At 39.3% G+C, this 24,703-nt stretch overlaps 1 protein-coding gene across 1 annotated transcript in view; it reads left to right on the top strand.

Annotated features, from left to right (window-relative positions):
* The first annotated feature begins 3,297 nt into the window (after positions 1 to 3,297).
* The window catches only part of TRPC7 (transient receptor potential cation channel subfamily C member 7), a 114,978-nt gene continuing 93,572 nt past the window's right edge, over positions 3,298 to 24,703 (top strand). Inside the window, exon 1 of the mRNA XM_074604267.1 lies at positions 3,298 to 3,453. Within this exon, the coding sequence (XP_074460368.1) occupies positions 3,419 to 3,453 (35 nt within the window). The 5' untranslated portion in view covers positions 3,298 to 3,418. The remainder of the gene's footprint in view (positions 3,454 to 24,703) is intronic.

Here is a 24,703-nt window from a genome sequence, read left to right as displayed (position 1 = left end):
TAAATCAAGAAGCAATTGCATGCTTTTAAGGTGACAACGTGTTTACAATGCCTGTTTATAGGATTTTATTCCCCCCTGTTTTCTAGAAGACAGAAGTTTCAGGTGGTCAGTTATGCATTCACACTGTGTGCAGTAATCCTCTACAAGCAGAATTCATTATGGGAGGACTTTAAATACAGACAAACCGAGTAGCAACCAAAAACTTGTTTCAGTAGCTGAATCCAGTCGTTCCAGTAGTTTCCCTTGCTGCTGCATGAGAAGGTTAATGTGGTTTACAGAAGCTCTAGATGCTTGATTACATCCTTGCTTTGGGGAGAGGTGGATTTTGTTTATAGTCAGCCATAACTACAAGAGATTAGTACATGTTTCCAACATTATAGCGTATTTTTTCTGGATAAACTAGAGTGGTTTTTTTTCAGGAAGCAATAGGCAACACAACTTTCAATGACTAAAAATGTACATATTCCATTGAAGTACATTCCTATACAATATAAATTTTATTTTTTTTTAAACCGTGGCTAAAGTCAGACAAAAGTCGAATTAATATAAGTAAAGCTGTATTTATCTCCCTGTAGAGATTTGCAGCACCCATGATCTATTTCAATGACAGTTGCAAAATTCAGGTTAGCATTCAGGTTGTATTCATATATTCATGCAGATCAAGACTGTTTGGAGTAGATGCCATTTCCGGGCTGTTTGTTACTTCTAACAGCGTTTAACACCAACTAAATGACACACCTCTTTACCTTTTCTTACATGAATAGTCCCCACTGGTCTCACTGGGATTACTTACAAAAAACCAAGTACTCCTGGAATTGGACACCCAGTCCCATCTCTCCAAAGGTCAACAGGACTTTGACACATCTCTAACACATACGCAGGCAGTACTGAAAACAGGTTAATTTGTATTGTGTTTGTCTTTGTTTACTGGTGCTAATACAGTTGAAGCCAAAGTAAAATTCGAAGACAAATTTCCGTGAATGGAGCGTGCTCAATTAGTTCACAAGGAGGGGAAGAGAAGCACAAGTTGACAACCTGTAAAAGAGAATGAGAAAAAAAATACAAAAAAACCAGTGTAATGATGTCAAATGAGCACTGACTATTAAACACCATAGTACTAAAAAACCCACTTTTTTCCTATAAAAAGTAAAATTGAATGGGGAAAAATAATAAAAAGGTAACATATAAAGCATTTTTCTTTTTACACAGTTTCGCTATGCACTCTGAAAACCCACTCTCAGTCTATCTATATTTATTAATTTCATTCAAACAGTAAATGGACAAATTATGGACAATATTGTTGCATTTATGCAAGCACTGTGTCTTTTTGTGTTGGTTGCCTTAATTTGTTATGATGCAAAACAATTTATTTTGCTATATTAATGAAAGTAATTTATACAAGCAGTGCCTAAACCTGCTCTCATAGAAATGGGAAAGAATATTCTCCTTGCCTTTAATGCAGGAGGGAACAAGCCTTTGCAATGTTATGCATCTGGGGAGCACAGACATTTCTGGAAAACCTTTTATTTCTCTATACAAAGGGGTAAATGAGGAACAGAAAGACTATGTTCAACCTTAAAGGGAAAACCAGCAGAGGAATATCACTTCAGTTGTCTAAGCAGTGGATAGTATTTCTTCTAAACGATCAGTAAGCAGAATAAATGGAATAAAAGCTGGATAAATAAAGTTTGTATAGAAAAGAACTGTATGACTGCATCATACAGTATTGAAGGTATGGTTTGCAAAGCAATTCTGTGGGGAAATAAATGGCTACTGAAGTAAGCCAATGAAAGGCTGACTGAATACAAAGTACTGTTTATCTTATGCCATTACAGACTAAAGAAAGAGTGTCCCAGAGCCCCCTCCCTGTCCTTACTTCACATACATGTATTACATCTTGAGGGCATTAAAACCAGAGGTGTCAGTTCACCCGGTCTGGAACTGGACAAGCCTCACCTGGGGACAACCTCTGTCACAATATTTCCTACCAGGAAATGTGAAACTTATGAGTGACCGTGCTGTGATTTATCAGTGGCTCCTCTCTGAGTAAAGATCCTAAGAAGTAAACCAAATTCAAGGGAGGGAAACATGGGATATACGAGCCTTGAGCAAGAGCCCAGGATCAGTTCATTGCGCTGAGCGCAGGCTAGTCTCTTCTGAACTTACCTGGTGTTACAACAGTCGATGCAGAAACTGATGGTTTGTTGCAGTTTGGTAAAGCTATGAATCTTGGCTGGTTTTGGTGTTGGCATAAAACTCCAGAGGAATTTTTTGTGTTAATACTAGACCTTTCCCTACAGCTGTCCACTGCTGGGCAGTCTATCTGGGCTGTGGAAATGGCTTATCTCCTTCCAGAGCCCAGGAGATACATTTCAGACCTCAAGGGCTTGGCTAGAATGGACCTGGAGAGAATGAGCACTAAGGTGGCAAACATTAACCAAACGACTAAAGAAGGTCTTTCCTTCAATCAAAGCTATTTGTCCAATAACAGATCAAACCGATTTCACTACATTATTTGCTTGTTGCCTGAATTTAGGTGGGGAAAAAAAGTTGCTTTCCAGCATTGTGGAAGTACAATAACTTGATATATTCCCTCAGCAGAATGTCATATATTCTCTCATCCTGCAATTAATCTTGTAAAAGAGCAAACAATGACACAGAATTAATCAACCACTGTGACAAAAAGATTGTGATGGAAAGATGAACCCAGCTAAAATTAATTTTTTGAGCGACAGCTTGAAGCTTAAACAAGTGGAAAACATGGTGCAAATTGTACCTAGCTGCAAGAAAGGGATTTTAATGAGAAATGCAATGGCACAGCAATACTAATCAGCTACAAAAACATGATCCACCTTGGACCACTGAGTGAATATCCTCCCCATTCCTGCATTTTCCCTTCTCTTGTACCACACACTGGAGGAAGCAAAGACTGTACTGCATCAATCACCCAGAGCAAGCTGCAGAGCTGAAGTGCCGGTGCATTCGAGGGAGCAGATAAGTGGATACGTGCTCATGCGCAAATGACTGAGGCAGTATCCTTTAGCAAAGGCTCTATGATTACTGAAAATAGAAAGTGATTGAACTTTTCATGTATGCTCTGTTCCTTACTAGACATAAGATAAACAGAATGTCCTGTGAGCTACCTTTATGTCTGTCACAGAGTGACAGCTGTCAGGTAAGGAGAGAAACCCTGGGATCCTCCTGCAGGCATCATTCTGCAGCTGCAGATAGGACAAACATCAAGGAAATCACATGAATGTCAGCTGGTGTTCAGACCCTTAAGCCTTAGTTCCTGGCTGTAATACAGCAGACACCATCACCTTCTTATATTTAGGGATGTTCAGCTTTGTATATTTTGTTTCTTTGAGGTTTTTTAGTGTGAGGGGTTTTTTTTTTTTGGAGTCGGGAAGTCTTCTGCATGCCTTATTTCCTTGAACCTTCAGAGAAAATCAGGTAACCTTTCCCCAAAAAATGCATGCTTTCTTGTATCGCCAAGGTTGATGGAAGTCAAGGAGCAGCCTGATTACTCCTCCTGCAGACTGCTGGCTGAAGGGAAATTAACCCTCCCCTGTTGCAGATGAATTTCTCCTTGAATAACAAAAGCGGCGGGTAAATCCCAGCTATTTTTCATGTTCTGCTCGACTGTTGTTTAGCTCTCCTTACCTCTGCTAGTACTCGCTGAGTAACTGAAACACTGCTTATTTTGTAGCAATGAAACAGGAGTCCTACTTTTCCTCGTGTTTTGAAAATATCAGTGTGAGGTGGGTTTTTTTCCACAGTTTAACAGCTGATGGACATGTGCGAGTATGCAGTTTTGTTCAAGGTAACTTCCTAGCTTTCCCTTTTTAAGGTTAAAAAGGCTGTTTTTTAAGGTTAAAAAGGCTTAGAGTTCCTTTGTTTCTTCAGGTTTTACAAGTGGAAGTGTAAAGCTACGTAGTTGTGGTGATGATAATGATGTGATTTCTCTTGGTTTTCGAATCTATGTCAGGATTTGCAAAATCTTGTTTTTAAACAACAACATAACCAAGCCCACAAACTTCCTGGCAGTAAGCTCTCTTCTTTATCTAACTTTTGTGTATGTTAGATTTATTCCTTGAAAGAATACTTGAAAAAAGTACTATGGAACAGAATAGTTTTAAAACTCTGTAGGAAGAATGAAGTACTCTACTGTGATAAAATATGATTGATTGGCTCAAAGAAGTCTTGCTCTATGTCTCACTGTCTAAGATAGAAGATGTAGCTTCAGCTGATTAATGATCATGTATTTTTCTGTGATTCCTTAGAATGGCAAAAAAAAGTACTAAAAATGGACCATTGCAGGGAGGTGAAGATAAACGCCTGAGATGTGCATGAGATGCATATTAACAGTGACTATATTGAATCCTAGTCCCTTCTTTTGCTTTCCTGTTTCAAGTCCTATGGACTCTAAAAATCGAGATAATTTAGTAGATAACAAATGTGACATAGGGGGTGATAGGGCTGACTCCCAAGAAACTGTATTTAAGCTAGTGGGATTTTACTGACTTCAAAAGAGGTCCCTCTTGGGTACTGTTAGCACAACAGGGTTTGTTATCAGCTCTGTGCATCTGAAGCTTATTCCCTTCACTTTTTGACATATCCTTGCTTCCCTTGCATGTTTTCAGCCTTTTTGAGTGATGTTTCATTACATACAAGTAAGTGACAAAATCTATCCCTTACCCACCTAAGGTGAGATGAGCCGTTACAAAATGATTTCTAAACAAATGTGTCATCATCGTGCTATATTCAGCTTCTGATTTTTAAATCCAGAAACTTGGAAGAAAATGGGGCACAGATAATCAATGTCCTCCTCCCTTCCTTCCCAAATGTTACTTATTTTATTTTGATAAAAGTCATTGTAATCATATGGAGAAACATTTATCAAAAAAAGCACATATAGCTGTGGAGAATGTCATGATATACCATTTCCTTTCTTTATCTGAGAACTACTATTGTTTCCTTTCAAGTCTCCCCTATTACAGGCTAGTTCATTCCAATTACTTAAAATGCTCATTGTAGGTCATGTTTTCTTCCCCTACAGTCATCTACTTTTCATTTTAATTTTAAAGAATTGAGAGAGATGAAACAATAAGTTGCAATTGACTGAGACTCGTACACTGCTAATGCTGGTAACCCCTAATTAATGCTGGGTAAAATGGAATGGTAACTACTTGTGCCTGCCAAAGAATGTTCCAGTTTATATATCTGAATACACTGTTATTCTTTTTCTGCATTGACACATGTGTGCTATGAGCCAGATTCCTACCTTATCTCTGTTACTTCAGAAATTTCACAGAATGGGTACCTTTTTTCCTGTTCTTTGTTCCTGCAGTTCACATACTGAAACTCTAAGAGCGTGATCTCAACCTAACACACCTCTGTTTGCTTATATTTTGCAAGAATTAAAGTGCTCTTTTATTTTCAACCTTATTTTGGTTTTATATATATTCTTATTTTAGTTGTACTGCTTAGACTATGACAGCACAAGGAAAGCATTTTATTAAGACACAGGAACCCTCTTTTTTAATTGATTGTAATTGCAGAAAAATGCACTCAATTGGAGGCAGTTCTTCATAATCAAGGCTGCCTCTAGACTCTCTCACCATAAATAACCCAGTCTGTGAGCTGCAGTAGCTCATCTTTCTCCCCCATGTCTTTCCCAGGTTGAAGAGTTGTACAGTGAAATCTGCAGCTAAGCTTGTCACAGCATGCACCAAGGTTGACCAGTAACTAAGTTGGGAGAAAGCTACTTTTCAGTCTCTATCATACACTCTAAACCATCTTTCAGGAGAGCCATGGAAATGAGTAAGGCCAATGATACCAGAATGGGGTGAATTATCTGAAACAGTCTAACTTGGGTCAGCTGAAGATAGATGTGGTTTCTAGAACTTTTCAGGATTATAAGGCAAACGCAAGGAACTCTGACAGTTCCTTCTGGAGAAATGATTCTTCCTGTTGAGAAACAACTGGTGGATGACTGTTCCTACAAAGTTCTTCCTTAATAAGTATGCCTGCGCTTTCAGTTCAGAAAAAGATTTGCAAAACCCTCTTGATCTTCATTCTCCAAAAAGAACAGGCTTTCCTGCTTCTGTTGGCTAGTGCTCCCATCTCTTCTATACCCAACTAGGTGTGATGGTTAACCTGCCTAATGCTCGTGTACATCTCTTCCCCTTCTCCTCTATCTGCCCCCCAATGTTAGCTTGTCAGATGAAGAGGGTCTCTTCTTGCTCTCTCTAGTTCTCTCTGACAAGCTTTCAGTCATGTGCTATGTCATCTTTAACCAGTGGGGTAAGAGTAAGAAATATCTATGAAATTTAAACCATAGTGAGGGTGGGTTATAAAGCTTTCAGCTTAATTTTTTTTTTTTTTTTTTTTTTTATCAGAAGTCATTTAGATAACTTCTGGAATTGAGAACAAATTTTAGGATGACTAAAGTTTGAGTTGAATTTCTGCATTTAAGTTTGTCTCTGGTTTGTAAAATTACTTTGCAGCACAAAAGAGCAACAGATGTGATTATAATCTTCCTGTCAGTTCCACCTGCTGTATTGATTTATCTGTCTCTTCCTTCTACTGAATTTTTCTCCCATGATTTTTTTTTTTTTGGTAAGTAAAAAGATGTCATCAATTAAAAATGCTTATCTTTCATTATTTCTGCAAACACCTCTCAGAATTATACTTCAGGTTTATTTTGAAGCTTTAGTTTTTCAGACCTTTCTGGAATTCACCAATATCCAGACAGATGTATGTGTATAGGGTGTCTGGGCTCACAGCCTGGGACAGCCATTGTAAATGCACCCTGTTCTTCTGAGAACATTGAGGGTTACCAACTGGCTCAGGAATGACTATAATCTTCTAGATAGTCCTCGCAGTGCCAGATCTGGTAGCACCCTTGGCAGCAAACAGCTGAGGGAAAGTATGATGAGAACAAGATGGCCAACTGACTTTAGAAAAAATAGTTAAATCAACGTTGCCTGTCCGTAATCCACAAAACCTCAGGACACCATGCAGCTGTAGATCCCCTGTGACTCCAGCAGTGTCAATAGGTTGGAAGGAAGGAGAAAGAGGAAAAAAAGGACTGGGAGACCCCAGAGGAGCATGAGAAACATCTGTTGCTCTTGTCCCTTGTGTTCCTGGCATATGGACCCTCATGAGTACTGGACTTTCTGGTCTGCTTTTCAACACATATTTGAGACCTCTGGGGGCTCCCTTGCTTCAATATGCTGTGGACACCCAGCTGTATGTGTCTTCTGAAACAGATGTGCTCTCCAGATGTCCCCAGGACTTAAGCAGAAGTATACGTGGAGCAGCAGCCAGCTACACTCAGCTCCAGAGGAAGGGGATGTTGATGAAAAGAAGGCAATGCTCCAGGAACTTGCCCTGACATTGGTTTCAACTCCCTGCTCTCCTGCTGTCATTGAGGCAAACTGGAAGGTTCTGCACTGACAAAGGAGAGACTTTTCCCCACGCTGTGAGGGCCGAAACACATCCTATACATTTGTCACCACTAAGCTACGCTAGTGTGACAGAGTGGTGGAGGTCTCAAATCCAACAGATAGTTATAGGTTGACAGGACAGTGGATGAGCACCACACAACGCCGTTCTCCATTCCTTTTTTATTTCCCAAAAAAATTAATTTTTGAGGGAAATTTTCTGGGCGCTAATTATATATGGAATGGAAAGAAAAATCCAATGTAGTTTTTACCTCCTAAAATGAAGGTATTCCATAGCAAGCCTTCCTTTGAAATCTGTTGTGAAGCCAGCGAAAGACGTATTTATTAGTACAAAGCAAACACAGCTTGAATGCAGTCTGTGCAAGGGTCAGCAGCTCCCCAGGCAGCATACTGCAGGCCCTTTATTTTGTGTATAATTGTGCATATGCTGCTGCTGTGCTGCACCCAAGCTCTTCTGGAAGTGATTTTTCCAGAGTCCCTTGCCCAGCTTATTAGTATTAACGCCTCCTGACCGAGCCTCATTTCTTTGGTTTACCTTTCACCTCTTCCCTGTCTCCATTGCTCAGTACTTCTCCACCCACCCAGGGCTGGTAGGGTATGGTAATGGCTTTTGCATGTAAGTTATAAATGTTTTGAGGATGAGAGCAGCTGAGTAGCGGAACCAGAATGATAATTAATGGGGATCTTGGTTACTGTCTTTCAAATGCCTTACCTCTGTATAATTAAGAGCTTTATCTGGCTGCCCTTTTTCATATCTGCATTATTGTTGAGATTGATATGAGTAAGGATTAAAAGATCATCCCTAATATGTTTTAGGAGTGTATTTTAGTGCTGTCGGAGGTCTGTAGTGTGTAGCCGTAGAACTGCACTGAGGGTTGCTGGCTGCATATTTAATGTGCTTGGAATATGGAGATTTTGGGTAACACTGTCTCTTTGGACAATATGCTCATAGTTGGTGAAAAATGCTTCAGAATAATAAAAAAACTTCAACTAGCACATGTTCTTTCTCTTAAGGCAAGGAACTTGGTTGTGCATCATTTTTCTACATCTGCCATGCAATTGTAGGTGCTGACATTTTGGAGTTGTTAGATATTTTTCTCTATGTAGGTTTCAGTAATTAGCTGAGTATGAAATTATCCCTTGGCAAAAACCAATATGAAGCAAACACATCACTTAAATTTCACCAGCACCTCATTTTGAGAATGTAATTGGTTTTTATGTGTGTGCTGGCCTTTGTATTAGGCATGAGGAGAAGAAACTTTCTCATGAGCCTAGAAATTGTTCTTAGTCTTAGATCAACAAATTCCTATATACGTATTCCTGAATGAAGAAGGCAGCATTCAAGAAATAAGAAATGGTATCCCAAGCCTATCTTTATGCTTGTTGACCTTTTTTTTTTTTTCTGTTGTTGTTCCCATAGCTTCTCCTTTTTTCATAAGAACAGGTAAACTTGATTGTATTAGCAGTAATAGAAGAAAGATAAGAGAAGAAAAAACCACCACACTTGCGCTCCCAAAATTCAGAATGTCAGCACTACTAACAGATTGAGGATGGGTGAAGAAAGGAGTTGGGTGATTTTTTTTATTTTTTTTTATTTTTAAGATGTAATTTCCTGTGAGATGACCTACCTTGCTGCTGTGTCTAAATGCACCAATAGTTAAAACAAAAATACAAAAAAAGAAGATATGGTTCTAGCCCAGAAATAGTTTAGTGCAGTCACTTTGACTTATGATTACTGCTTTATTTTTCATTGTTGCGAGTCCCCATCAGCCAATCTGGCCTCTCTTCCTGCTGGACTGTTTTTCATGTCAATCATCTACTAACAGTAGCAGACTCCCATTTTAAACAGTGGGTCTTTTGTTATCCAAAATCAACTTTATCTTCAAAACAGTTATCTTTTAAATTACCGTCATGGAAAGGATGGGGGAGAGAAGGCTTATTTTTCTAATTTTTTTCTCCAAGAGCTTGCCTTTTATGCACAAAGACTCTGGAAGGAAAGGCATCGTTAATACAGCACCAAAGAATCCAAAGAAAGAATAACCTTTTCTCAAAGCAGGGGTGGCTATTTAATGAACAATTTGTTTAATTTGTAGCCACCTTCTCCTTTCAGATGAAAAGCAATAGAAATACCTGTCAAAGAAACCAATCATGGCAAAGTCTCCATCCAATAGGCAGAGTCTAATAGAAAGTGATGATAGTACAAAGGACTGAAAAAAGCAGCTCTTCTTTCTTTTTCCCTCTTTTGTTGCGAGCACAAAGATAAGTGCATTGCAATCAGATGATTTTAATGAACAATCCAGTTGTTTGGCCTGGATGGTATAATTCCAGATGCAATCTGTGGAAGCTGTTTGAATATGAACTGGTTCCTTTCTAAATTTTCTCGCATCTGGCAGGAGCATGCAGCTAGCTGTTAAGGCAGCCCTGTTGCAGTGGATCTGTGTTTTCTAGAGGGTGCGGACAAAGACGTGAGAGAGAGCAGTTGCAAGAAAAAATGGTTTTGAATCCTTTTTCCCACGCACACTTTGCAGGGGTTCAGTTTTATAACCGTGTGCAGGACCTCTCTGGTTTTGAGTAAGGAGTTCCATCTGCACTGAATATAACATCTGTGGTGATTATAAAACCCCCTAAGCTTCGGAGCTAAAAATTCTACTATGTGCAATCAAAATCATACATGAATATGGAGGCATAATGTGATCTTTTTTTGTTACACTTATTAGCTTGTTTACGAAACGTCTGTGTGGCAGACGTGATGTAGAAGTGGAAGACGGATAGAAGACCAGCGATAGGAGTAATGGAGCATGATGCTACAAAGAGATTAAATTGATAAACACACAGAAAATCTTCAATATTCAGTGAAACTATCTGCTGGTAAGATAATTGGAGAAGTCATATGAGAAGCCTATTTTTAACAAATGCATTAAAAGATCTCTTAAAATTCCAGGCAAGTTCTGAGCAAGTCAGGATTTGTGGGCAGGATTTGCTGCTGGCCACTTTCTCTTCCCCACAACTTTTCCTTGTTATCACAATCTTTCTGATGAAAAATAAGGCCTCAGGCTGTATTTTTTTCCCCAGGAGTGGCTGCCTTCCTCTTCTTTCCATCTCTTCAAAATCCAAACAAGCATATGTAAAAACTGAACATTACGTTTATGTAACCAATTCAATATTTTTCTCAAAAGCAAAATATGAAAAATAGCTCTCTGTACATAGAGAATTTGAGAAGACTTCAGCGTATGAAGCATATCTATATTGTTGACAGTAATTATAATGTTCCTTTTAGCCCCTAATGGTTCTATTGCTTGTATTATTATTTCTTTTCTTATTAAATGAGTTATGTCCCTGGAGCTTGTGAAGAGATTCAGATCTACTAACTAGACCTGGGGAGGTCTTATTCATCACTTGAAACTGCTCATAGCAAAGTATGGAAATAATAACTACTTGGAAAATTAAAGTGATTTCCATGGTTAGTATTTTGTCTTACTTTTGACTGTATCTGCTAAGGACTTTCCTTGGATCTAATGAGAAATTTATAGTTGTATGCCTGAATCCAAAATGTTAAATATAGGCATTAGAGGTTGCCTGGGTGATTGTGCTTTATTCTCATCTATTGGAAAAGCCATGTTTTCAGTACCCAGTTTCAGTAACTTAGTACTGAAGGAGTCTTTCTCTGCTGGACATTACGTGAAAAGGATTATAAACTTTTTAAGGTGCTGGGCTCAGTCTCACAGCTGGATGTACTGAGATATTGGATAAGGAAAGAACTGGCATCTTTGTGTGTTCGTGTACTACCTACCACTACAATGCACTGGTTTAGCTCTGCAGCCTGTACCTGACGGTGACAAGGACATCCTATGAGTCTGCAGAGATGGGAAATCCTAGGAGGTTTTAGGAAGGGACTCCTAGGGTATTGTTTCTGCAGGAAGTTCAGCTTTTTATTATTAATATTCTTTTGGGAATATGTATTTGCCTGTCTCTTTTTAATCAGGGTTCTTGTTTGACATTTTTTTTCACTGTGACTCTTAAACATAACACAGTACAGCATACGTGTATTTCAGTTCTTTGCCTTTAAAGAAGTTTATCAGATGGTAAACTCTAGGGACTGATGTGTGACATCTTATTGATACAGCAATCAGAAGTAATTAAAAAATACAAGTCATGAATAAAAACATAACTTGAACAAAACCTAGAATTAAAATACATACTTTATCAATTTTATCTAGCCTTCTTATCAAAATGATAATGCTTTGTCTGATTTGAAATGTTAATTTTGTACCATAGGTAAAGGATCAAGGGAAACTGTATGTGCATGGAAGTATAGCTTTGCGGATGCTGCGTGAGCTGCATCTACCAGTTGTGAGTGGCACTGGGCTGAAAAAGCATCACACAGGTTTGAGACGAGAGCTCCTGTCCAAGAGTAATTCTTGCCCTTCAGCTCTAAATTAGACCATGTTCTCCCCCCTTCCATCTCTTCTGTTTTCAACCTAAGCAAATGCATTTTGCTTTCCAATGATCAAATCCAGCAATATTTAATATAAATAATTTTGCAAATTTTCTTGCGTTTCTCTTATCCTGTTTCTGTAGTCCTCAATTAAGAAAATGCTGCATTAAAGCTATTTGGTCCCTTTTCTAACGAGAGCAACTAAAGCCAATTTACTTGGCCTACTATGGACTTTTACAAAACTATTCAAGATATCTAGGACATGTAACACCATCGCCTACAAGCCATTCCAGTAATGTCTCTCTCTTTTAATGTAAAACAATGTGTGTGTGTCCGTTCAAAAAAGTCCCACCAAGCCTTGCAGCAAGAATCTCATGGTGTGAGACAAGTGATGAGAAATGGATAATACCTTTTTCACAGGTTTTGGGGGTTTTATTTGTTTGTTTGGTTGGTTTTTTTTGTTCCACCCCTCCACAAGCTCTTTGCCTCCAGCTCAGGAAGAGTTTCTGGGTCTACCTAGGCACACAGTGAGCTCTACAAGGGCAGATCTGCATAGTGAAGCAGTTCTTGCTGAGGAGTCGTGCCATGCATTTCAAAATGTTCAGTATCTGAAAGCTTTGGTGTCCTTGAGAAGGACCAGCTCATTGAGCTAGGGAAAACTCTGCTAATGTGAAGGTTATGTGTAAAGTCTGACTTTTATTTCTCCCTTTGTCAGAGTCGGGTTGTGACTTGGAGAATGTCTCTGTCCTGTTAGTCAAGCATCAAAAATATTTGAAGTAGTATGTTGTACTAATACAATAATCATTCCTTAAAGAGAGATGTGTGTGACATCTTTAACTTTCAGAAGTGCATTTAAAGGTGGGGGCTACATAATGTTGTGGCTTTCTCACATTTGTCATAAAGAGCTGTTGTAACATATACTTTTATGAAATACTTTGGATGAGTCAGTCTTGCATCTGTCTCACAGGGACTTGGACATTTTTTTTTTTTGGATCTGGACACTGTCATTCAGCAATATATTTCTATAGTGAGGGTTTCAATTTCTATTTTAAACCAGTTTTAATTTTCTCCTTGGCTATATTTAAAGGGAATCAACTACTACTAGTCCATTTCCCTGGAGTACCTTGATGGACATAGCTTTTGTAACATTGCATAAATTAGAAATATTTTCTCTTTATTACTCCATGTAGCTGTTTCATTTATTAACTTGTGTTGGAGAGGAAAAAAAACCCCAGCTTTGGATCTGATTCTTTCACCTGCAAGTAATTTACAGTGAGATATTTTGCTTTATTGGATTCAGGGTTGGTTTCCAATATGGCAAGGGAGAGAATTAACAATTTGAGGAGGAACATGTATTTTGGCGTTGCATAAAATATATTATGTTTTTACTTGGCTCCTAGTTTCAGCTTCAGCTCTTGCTGTTGCTTTTATATGACAACTAGAACAATGAATCCAGAATTTCTTCTGTATTACAGGTCTTGGAAGCGAATGCTGGTGTATTTTCTAAAACTTAAAGGTTTCCTAAAAAGGTTAATCAGCCTAGTCTTATCTAATCGAAATACAAGCAGTACCCTTGTAGCAGATCTCTGAGGTCATTTCAGATGCCTTGAGAGGATCTGAGAGATCCCTTGTGCCTTTGCTGCCCCCGATTCCCGGCACTATAGGAGGAGAACAGAAAACAAGACATAGCTCTGCGCTTTACATTAGGTCAACTAACTTTGCACAGAGGCCAAGTCCTTCTGAAAATAAGAGCAATAATACTGATTGTGTTTATCTTACTCTAAAATCTTAAAATATCTGGATGTTTCTTCCCGTCTGGAGTCCCAGCAGTGAGCTGGCACAAGTAGCCAGAAGCAGCTCTCGTCTTTCATCCCTGTACCAGGGTTTCTATCAGGCCTTGGCTCTTCCACTGACAACTGCTCCTCCTGAGCGCTTTGCAGGACATTTTACTGAGCCAATATTGAGGACAGATACTTGGAACAGGATCTCCTGGATTACCGAAGTCTGGAATCACAAGTCCCTAATTTTCCACAAGCTTAACCAAGTACATTGCTTTGGCCAAAGTCCTCAGGCTCCTGCTCCCAAACAGGTGCTGCTCTTCCCACATTACAAGGACTTGGGCAGATGTGCCAGCTTTGTAGGGCACCATCACTGCCCTCATCCCAAAGGGGCTCTGGAGTCCTCTGCTCTCTGGTCAAGATCCGTAGGAGCCGCTGGCTGCCTGTATGTTGCTATTCCTCTGGGCAGCAGATAATGCTTATGGAAGACACAAATCCTTGCTGACACCTGCTTCTTCAGCTTTCTTACAGTGATGGACCTTGAACTAAAGTCCAAAGTGAAGCCTGACCTTGCTAAGTCAAGAGGAATCTGTTGCTGACTTGACTAAAACGTGGACATAATTTCTTTTTATGGACTCAATGACGGGGCCACACATGCTAACAAGTTGGTTTTGGGTTTTTTTCTCTTTGGGAAAACTGGTTCAAGAATGGTTAACCCCCAATTTGAGAGCACTGGCTTGCAAAGCCAAGCAATGTATTTAGTAAATGCTTTAAGGCAGTGCCATATTTTGTGTAAACTCTATAATTCAGCCTGGTATCGGACAGACCTTTGAACTCAAGGTCCGTGTCTCCTTTCATATACAGGTTGAATAGTAATTAAGGCAGAACACTTTTAAAGAAAAAAAAAAAAAAGGAATAAAGGAAAAAAAGAAAAGTTTTCTCTCCAGGGTTCAGTGATTGGGAGTGGAGCCCCAAAAGCGTGTTTCTGTCTCCGGCTGTGTCAGTGTGCCTGTGTGGTGCTGGGAGACATGAGGAAACGTCTGTGCCTGGGGAGGCTGAAGGGAGATTGCAGGAACAGCTTCACTAAACTCTTCAGTCTGTCTTTACATATACTTTTTCTGTATGCAATTTCCTATATTGGTTTATAATACGGAACAGTTTTCATGTCTGCTGCACTACAAACTCCTCCATCTATCAGTGACTCATCTGGCAGTGCAGCGTAAAGAAACAGCCTGGATTAAAAATGGTTTTGTAGAAGGAGCTGACGGAGATTTGTCAATGTTTGAAACTTTCCCATCACGAGACAGATTTTTTTTTTTTTCTTTTTTGTTTGGCTGCCACTGGCTTACATTATCATTCCTAATTTTTTAAGACTCAGAAAAAAAACTTAAGAAGAAAATTAAAGCTTTTTTTAATGTAAGAGGAGTGAAGCAAAGTTTACCGTTTTTTCAATTACATGTTCCCACGGGGCTGCTGGGTTTTCCTGCTCTCTCTAAACAATGTGAACTGCACTCAGAGTTAGTTTGATTGATTTCCATAGCCTTGTTTGTAGCTGTTATCTGTCTCACAAGGAAAAGCCATCAATTCTAACACTGTTTAATTTACTTTTATTGGACTACAATAGTAGAAATGGATGCTTATGTGTGTATTTGATTATACAGAAAATTAATCTTTTTTACACTTTCAATAAATATGAATGGTTGCCCAATACTTCTTGTTTAGGTGCTGCCTCTTCAGGCTCAGCCAGGTTCCCTTTGAAATTAGTTGAAATTTGTTATTTATCTCAAGGTGACAGGCAAGGATGAAACTCCTTTGATTATTTTTTTTTTTCCTTTTGTTTATGGATGACTACATGGGTATCAGGCATGTAACTAGCACAGAAACCACAATCCTACAGATAATTTCTTACACGACTAAAATCCTATTGTGTACGTGCTATTACCATGAAAATCAAGCCCCTGCTCCTAGAAACTTTCACAGTTCACCTTTCAACTTAAAATAATACACTTGGGGTGTATGAACTCTTGCTCTTTAAGTATTATTAAATTGTCTCTTTGGAACTTTTTTTAATTGATGGCCAGGTTAAGACATGCATAAATAATAGCAAATGATCAGTAAATAATATTATTATAGTAGAAAGTGACTTGTTGCTCTGCAGACAAACCCTTTAAACTTCCTGCTAAGTGACAGTAATTATAGACCATGTCTCTCAGAATCTCACCCCCTACATACAGGGTATTAAAAAGTGTCCTGTTGTATCAGATGGGGACGTTTCTATTTGCAAGGGGACAGCTGCCACTCAGCTCTGTTCTAATGAAAGCATGACCAGAAAAATCTAAATTTAGAAGTGGTTAGTGCATTTCAAAGGAAAAAAAATAATATGAATAAAGGCCATAAGCTTTTGTTTGTTTTTTTTTTCTTTTTTTTTTTTCCCCCTGCAGTTGCTATGTAAGATGCTCTGTAGAGGAGAGTCAAGGCTACACAATGACTTTCTAGAAACTTTATTTTAGCATGGTAAATATCACTGGTTTTTGCATCATAACTTATTTCTGTTATTGTGACAGTATGAGGATCCTGTAGTTCTACTGCACGGCAACGTACCTCTGGCAAGCATTAAATGCCACTATTACAGACTCTAAATCTACAGGCTGCTTTTCTTGGTATATTTATCTCTATGATAGACACATGCCAGACACTGTGTTTGGGGCATTCTCCTGCTGTCACTGAAGTGAACTGCGAAACGAACATTCCTTGTGCTTTGCAGAAAACGGGTGGGAGGCAAGAATAGCATAAATGACACATCAGGTCTATTAAATCAGAGGCTGATGTTTTTGGGAAACTGTAGTTAAAGCCCGTCAGGGAGAAGCTTTGTAAATTACTGTGTCAGATGTTGGTCTCTCTTGTCACGCTGAGAAGTCCTGTGGATCATGACTTTTGGGCTAGGATTCAGCAGGAACTGGGCTGCTTGATTTTTACTGTCTTCAGAGACCCCACTAGTAATCAGGAAAACAGCATAATGATCATGTAGCCTTGTGATGTGAAGGTGTCGTCGTCTGTCTGCTATCCAGTCAGAGTCTGGAGGATCTCAGCCCCCAGGGGAGGGATCAATGGGGAAGCAGTGAGAAAACCTCTTCCAAACTTCCTATGGTTTTAGCACAACTTCCCTCGGAAAGTTTCTCAAAGCAAGGAGATGTGACTAAAAATTGCCAGCAGTAGTCCACTTAAGGTGTGAGAGATTTGGGCACTTGGGGTTGGATTTGTGACCTGATGGACTGCTGGTCCTCATCCCTTTCCTCAGCAGCCCACCCAAATACCAATGGAGCCTGGCACGGGTCTAATGGGACATCCATCTCCCCTTTTGGGTTCCCCAGAAGCTCACCGGGACTGTGATTGGGGCTGCCAGGGAGCCAGGGACGATGGAATTCGTCCCCAGCCATTTGATCAAAAGACAGGGATATTCCTGATCCGCTTTCTATGATGTTCTTCACTTAAAAACTTCCCTTCTGCTAGAAAAGTTTTAACGAGGTAACTTTTTAAGTCTGCGAGAAAAATTAAATAACACTAAAAAAGATACAGAATTCAACTCTTCCTAAAGCTTTGGATATGCTACCTAGTATTAACTTGGTAAAACACCACTTTACAAAAAAACACAACCTTAAAAAAAAACCAAAACCCAAAACCTTAGTTGAAATTGCTATGGTCTTTTTTTTAAAACAGCATAAAGCTGCAGTGGAGTGTTCTTTTGAACATTCCCGTTGCCCTGGTGGTGCTTGACATGATGGGGAAATTGTTTGAAAGGAAATGAAATGCTAATTATACCTAAAAATGGCAGTGTCTGTTCCATCTGCATAACCTAACTTGTATGGCTGTCAATAAAATGTCAAACCTCTAAACAGACAAGTCTAGAATTTATGAAAATAAACTTGCCTTAAAATTGTAAATAGGGCAAAAATCTTTTAGTTCTGAACAGTAATTGTATCTTGGAGCAGCTGATCCATTCGCTGGGAACCGGGAGAGCAGTGGGGCAGGCATGGCTTAAATGAGATTGGGGGGAAAAAACCCTTTGTTGGTCACTAAGGTGCAGGTATTGCACTGGAAACTGTTATGGACTTGTCTAACTTCATCTTACATAGTGGATATTGTCAATTGTAGGTAATCCTTGGTAATTCAGTATTGATTTTTTTTGCTTCTTATGCATGGCAGCAGGGAAAAAACCTGTTCCCACGCAGCTGCTCCTGCTCAGCTTATCATTTTAAAAGGCACAGTCCATTTGACTAGCACTCCTGTGTTGGTAGGTTAGATGCAAATCCCTGTGGGTCAGCTTTACCTCTTCAGCTGTAAATGTAGGTTAACTGGCTGACAGGGAGCATGTTTCTTATGCACAAAAGCACAAGACCTCACATGCAGCTTCACAGCACCCTGCAATTATCCGTATTATAAGAAAGCTCATTCTGCTAAAGCAGAGAGTGGTCAAGCCGCTTTTGTGACATTAGCGGTCTTAGCAGCCCTTTTTATATCTGTCCTGGACCACCTGTGTCACCATCTCCCCCCAGTGACACAGCCACTGCCAACGTTTTACCTGCTGTGATGCAGCCAGGACATCACCAGAGTTGGTTTCCATCATTAGCGCTGCATCACTGTGACGTGGCTGTTATCTTCCCCAATTCAAAAGAGAAGAAACAATTAAAACAATAAAAAATCCAAACAATAACTCCTTAAAAAAAAAAAAAAAGCAAGCCAAACATAAACAAAAGCAAGCCAAACATAAACAAAATCCTGGGGAGGAAAATTAAGTGGCTGTGGCAGCATTTTGAAGGACAACAGCTCAGCAAAGGTTAAAAGAGAATTAAAATCAGCAGGTCCTACCCACTGCATGGTTTTAAAGATGTGCATGGTACTTGTTGCTGAGATTTGCAGGTTTGAAGAGTAAATCCTGGAAGAAAAATTATTGTCGAGTTGACTGAAGGTAATATTTCACACCTTTGGAATTAAAGACATGTTCAATGCCAAACCTTCATCCACAAGTGGCTAGTAATGCATGAGGAAATGCTTTTTTACTGTGAAAGTGACCGAGCACTGGCACGGGTTGCCCAGAGGGTTTGTGGAGTCTCCATTCTTGGAGATACTGAAAAGCCGTTGGGACATAGTCCTGGGCAACTGGCTCTAGGTGGTCCTGCTTGAGTAGAAGGTTGGACTACATGACCTCCAGAGGTCCCTTCCGATGTCAATCAGTCATTGATTCTGTGAATTCATACAGTGTGACCTAAAATGGACATAGCAATCCTTGTAAAAGATTCCTTTCACTAATTGCATAGTTATTGTGACTAGTCTCTCTTCTCTTTATGTGTCTTGCCTCGTTTTTTTGTTCAGCCAAGAAATTCCTTTGCTTTTCATCCAGGCTGGTACTGAACTATTTATATGAGTTATTTGCCCTGAGCCACCTCAGGGTTTTCATACCTGGAGCCAATTTGTTTCTGTCCTCACTGTAACTCTGCCTGACTCGTACACTTCTGCCTGCCTCCAGAGCAGACCACGGGATAGCACATCCTAGAAAAATTCCTCTTGTCACCGTAATCACAGTTCAAGAGGAATCTGAATTTCATATTCCTTCCAATCTCTGCATGTTTTCAAAGGCACATTTTAAAAGGGACATTTTGTTTTGCTGTGTGGTTGGTTTTTTTTCTTTTAGTTTCAAACACCATCAAGAAGCCTCCGGCAGTTTTGCCTCGCCTCCCTGTGTAGATGCTGCTGTTGCATTATAGGAACCATTGTGTCCTCCTATGATTGATGGTTTTATCTTTTGAAACATGACTGGGAAACCACAGGCTGCATTTTTTCCTTTAAAGCACTTAATTTTTTTTCCCTTAAGGAACAGAAATCCCTTGACTCACATGTAGCACTCTAAATCCCTCTTTTAATAGACATGCTGCTTTCTCTTTTATTAGAGAACTACTTCACCTTCTCCTAAATGCCCACGTTTCAATACGAAGAAGTCAAATTCATTTTGGGGCGTTTGCTTGCTCCAGTATGCAGACTTCTTGTGTAGCTTCTCCTGACTGCTTTCCTCTGTTCCATTCACTTTGCATAGACAGAAATTCACCAGCAGCACTTAAGTTCAAAACAAAATAAGCTCTAGGAGGGAACGGTTTTCTTTTTCTTAGGCAACACATAATTATCCACTCCTAATTTCATATGAAACTTATTTTCCCATTAGGCTTCCAAGGGGCTGCAGCTGTATCTTTCCCTTCAATCTCCCAAAAATATTCCAGTGTTGGATTTGGTCATTTTAGCAAGCCAATTTAAAGCAAAAAATCAGCAAGTTGCCATATCTGGAAACTGCGTCCCTCTGTTTATCTACAGATAAACAGGGAAGAGCAGACCTGAATTTTGGGTGTACATGAGAGCCACCTTCTTGTCTTTCTAAGTATCTTTATAGCGATGGTTAGTCTACTGGAGTAGACTCTCTGTTTTACTTACTATAGTTGAAGAGCTACTTCTATAGTCAACGCAGCAGGTACTGAAGTACATTGGTTTTGGCCTCAGGAAGTAACGAGGCTGCAGTAGTGATGTTTTGGATTCCCCTTGCTGCGTACGAAGATGAAGTACACAGACAAATTGCTAGGGAGGTTGCATGTTTACTCAGGATTTCTGCTTAGAGAGTGGAACTGGCTTTGCAGCTACCTTTTCACTAGCAGACTCAAATTTGATGCAACAAAGATTTTGCTGATGTTGAAAAGATTTTCCCTTTGAATCTCATTACTTTTTGGTTTTGACATACTGAAACAATCTTATAATCTCTGCATTTTTATAAGGAAAAATTACTCCTTTTTGTTTCTTATTACTTCTTTCTTATTTCTTCCTGCAGCCTAAACAGTATGATTTGAAAGACTTAGTTTGAACAAAACTGTGAAATTATCCTTGTTTAATTCTGTATTAATTCTGTATTCAAAGTGAGTAGAGGCAAAAGATTCTCACCCTTCTCATAGTTAAAACATCAGACTGGAGAAGCAGATAGCAAGCTCACTTTCTGAGTACTGAAAGAAATATGAAAACATAAAGTGTCCATGGTGACCTCTCTCTGTACAAATTTCTCAGGCTTGGTTTAGATAAAACCACTCTCTCTTCTTGAAAGAAATCCATTTTTAAAAGGTGGCGTATTTCCTCTATGTGAACCTGAGTAGGACCCTCAGTGCTACCTTCTAAAGCTTTCCATGGAAGCCTGTTAGCAGATGAAGCATTAGACTCTTTGACTATGGTTAGCCTCTTTCAAAATAAGTATGAAAAAGACGCTTTAAAAAATTCTCACTGGTCAGAAATGTGAATCAAAATACATAAATCTATGTCCAGTTATCAACTCAGCATCCGTATGAGAAAAAGATGAACAGGAAAGGTTCAGGAGGGGCATCATTCACACTGTCTTGAGGTGCCGTGGGGGCACCCCAGCCTTAAGGGAACCCCTGTAAACTCAGTGGTCTTTCTACCTACTGGGTTTACATCTATTTTAGACCTTTGGTCATATCCTAGTGCTATTGAGCCTGCGATACTGCTATATAGTCCCCTGGGCTGCTTATGTGCTGCAATAGATGGACAAATCCACACGTTATCCCTTGACTATTCTCTTAAAATTCTGAACTGGTGGAGGAAATAACATTAGATTTCCATTAGAACTTTGAAAAAGAAAGATTTCTCTCCTCTCCCATTATCACCTTGATAAATCTCTTTTTAGGATGCACCTTCTTGCCCGTCCAAGTTTCTCTGCAGAACAGTATAAGACAAATGGCTTTCATGAATCCTCTCTTATTGACAAGACTGTCTATCTGTGTTTTGGGGAGATAAGGTCTTTTTGTCGGGAATTCAAAATTGGTTGTGCACTGAAAGTGTATAGTGAAAGTTTACAGAAAGTTCTTTTTCGACTGCTTTAAGATGCACATATACAAACAAATAAAACTAATCATGGAAAGATGATTTACTTAGTGCTCTAGTTAATGAGTCTAAGCCATAGACTTTGTCTTAATACCATGAAGCTTTTCTTAAGGACTGCGATGAGCACCAGTTGCTTCATCCACATTACACCACCACTGAAATCAGCCTTTTTACAGTGATGTTGCTGACATTGTTGACATTGTTTTCCAAATAATGGTTCAGTCCAGGTCTGTGAGGATGACTCCAAGATGAAGACAGACAGGTCCATTTTGTTTCCTTCAGAAAGCATTCACTGCTGTTTAAACACTGGCCATGTTAGGGTGTGCTAAACTGCAAGCTGTATTATACCGTCTGGTTAATCTGTGCCACCCCCATAATGCTCGGTTGTTTTGTGTTTATGAGAAGATACTAAACCAAAAAACTGACTTCATTTTTCATTTGAAACTTCACTGTTTCTCAGGGACGTTTTCACAAAACTTCTACTGATTTCAGGCAAAGCACAAACAAGCCTTGTAAAGATGAGGGAAATCCAACCTGCCTGTTTGCTTAAATGATCATTGGAAAGAGGATTTCCATTTAATAATCTTTATTCCAGTCCCCACCATGAAACCATAATAATAGATAAAACATCAGCAACCATGTGTTATTCATTAAGCAATGCAAACCCATAGTCTATTGCTAACTGCAAGTGCAGAATCCACAGTAGTTAGATTCAGGTAATTTTTTGAGGAAATACTTTTGCACAGCTGAGGTCTAGCCAGGCAGTTGCTTTGCAAAATACTGACTTATCACTGGTTGGGATAAAAGGAAAATTAGAATAACAAGGTTTCCTGCTCATACAGTTAGTTGCGTCTCACTTTTCTAGAACTGAGACAGCAATTTTTCTGGCTCAGCTTGAAAGAGGAACTTAGAAGTGATGAGTCATTGACTGTTGGCTTTAACAAGACAGACTGAAAGCAGTTTGAGGTTTAAAGTTCAGTATCAGGACAGAGAAAGATTTAGTGTGAGAAGATGATTACTATATTTCAGGGAAAGTCTTCTAAACTAATCTGAAGTTTTGGATCAAAAGCCAAGGTAAAAAGAGCTGTAAGGCTTGTTTTGGGTCAAGATGACAATAGGATGGGTAGACTGTGAATTATCTTGTTCTTTTTTTTGAAAGAATTTTGGAAATGATCCAAACCCCACAAAATATTGGGTTCTGAAGTTATGGAAGATGAGGGGCATATCTGCTCTGGTGAATAAATTTGTTTCTGATTACTATTAGGCAATTTTTAACTCTCCAAATTCAGGAATGTTTGCTGGATGGATGCATGCAGGACAGTCATTTTGCGGCAAGTGCCCAGGCTGAGGATCATCTGTTAGGGGGTTAGATAATTTATAAATAGTAACTTGAGTCTCTAAAAGTGGGATTTGTCCTTTCAGACTCAGGTGTCTCTAACTATACCTGAAATAATTGTTCACATTAATTTCTTGTCAGGAGCAAAATAGGTGTGCTGAGAACAGATTTGAGTCATCTAAGCAAAGTACATCTCGCCCCAGGAGTGCTTGTTTCTTTCCTTCGACAGCAAGAGAGACAATATGTCCAGCTAAGATTGTCATTACATCCTCTGCTCTGTAAATCCCTGGAGTTAGACAAGATGAATCCCACCCCTAAAAGACATAGAAAGAAGGTAGATACCTGCTCTGGCTGCAAGCTTCTCATGCAAACCCCAAACTGATTTGTGGGGGATCAATAGAAGCTCCTTTCACTAGATGGAAAAGACAGAAGGAAGGATGACCTGCTGTAGGTGAATGATGGCTGGGTAATTCCAGAAGGATTTCAGTTAATGGAGTTGCTGCTTAATTAAACCTCATCATTCATAGCTTGTCTTGAACAGTAAACAGAGGAGGGAGGAAAGCAATACAAACTCTAACGGGTAAGTGGCCTATTCACATTAATGAGCATGAACTGCGCAGTAGCACAGTCAGCAGTGGGGTCAGGCTGGGGACGAAAGGGGGATTCTTACCATGGTTGTTCTCCCCAAGGAATTCATATGGGCTGATCAGGAGAGAATTTGTTTGTAAGTACAAAAGAAAGAGACAAAACCTGCTTAAGATGTGATCTGAAGGTTTTTGAAAAGAACACCTAGCATAAGGATGCTCCCAGACTAGCATACTGAGTCAGGTTCGGGTAGAACAATGTGAGTATGCAGTATGTGTGACTCCATTAATTTCACTCTTTGGGCTCATTGCCTTAATTTGGGGAGAAATTAAAACCTGGGGTCTAATGAGAAGGCTTATATATAGTCAAAGCAATATAGATTAGAGGAGCATCAACCAAACTGTCTAAAAGCAATGACTGAAATGTAAAAAAACCCTGCCATTTCAAAAGTTTGCACCAGCAAACCAATGCATGCATTGTCAGACTGTCATATGCCCGGCCTATGTTTGAGTAAAAGGAATCTTCTTTCATATTTTCCTTCTCTTAGCACGTATGCATCAGTCTGCTAACCTACTTGTGTAGTTCTGGCACTGTTTGAAGAATAAATAGTGTATCAGGTCTCCAAGTCCAAGCTGAATGGCATGAGAAAGGAAAATAAGTTAGGGACGCAGAGAACCTGCTTTTCACCGCTGTTTCAATGATCACATTTTTTCCCCCAAATAAATGTCTAGTTAGAAAAGAAGAAAATGTTCTCCGATCTATGTCCTTTATCAGGTACCTTGCCTTTCTGAAGGGCAGGGAAGGCTATATGGAGCAGAGATATTAATTAACCACAGATGTGTTCTGGAAATAATTACTGTTCTGGGCTCAGGGTGTAATATTTTATATTGCCTTATACTCAGCATGCAATATACCTTAGTAATGATGTTTGAAAATTTTTTTTAGTGTGAGTTGATCCTCTTTTGCTCAAAATATTTGCGTATTTTTTACCTACTAACAATGGAGACGAAGTTACTCAAAGCTCAGACACCTCATGCAGAATTCTCAAATGTCAGAGTTGATTATTACATAGATTAAAAATCAGAGTATAAGCATGAAGTATTTATCATGCCAGTTAGGTTCACAAAAGATATGACATGAAATCCAGAATGTGAAAGGCCAGAGAGATTTCCAAATA

This window comes from Larus michahellis, chromosome 11 (assembly GCF_964199755.1).
Source record: "Larus michahellis chromosome 11, bLarMic1.1, whole genome shotgun sequence".
NCBI lineage: Eukaryota > Metazoa > Chordata > Aves > Charadriiformes > Laridae > Larus > Larus michahellis.
This window is presented reverse-complemented; position numbering and strand designations above follow the sequence as displayed.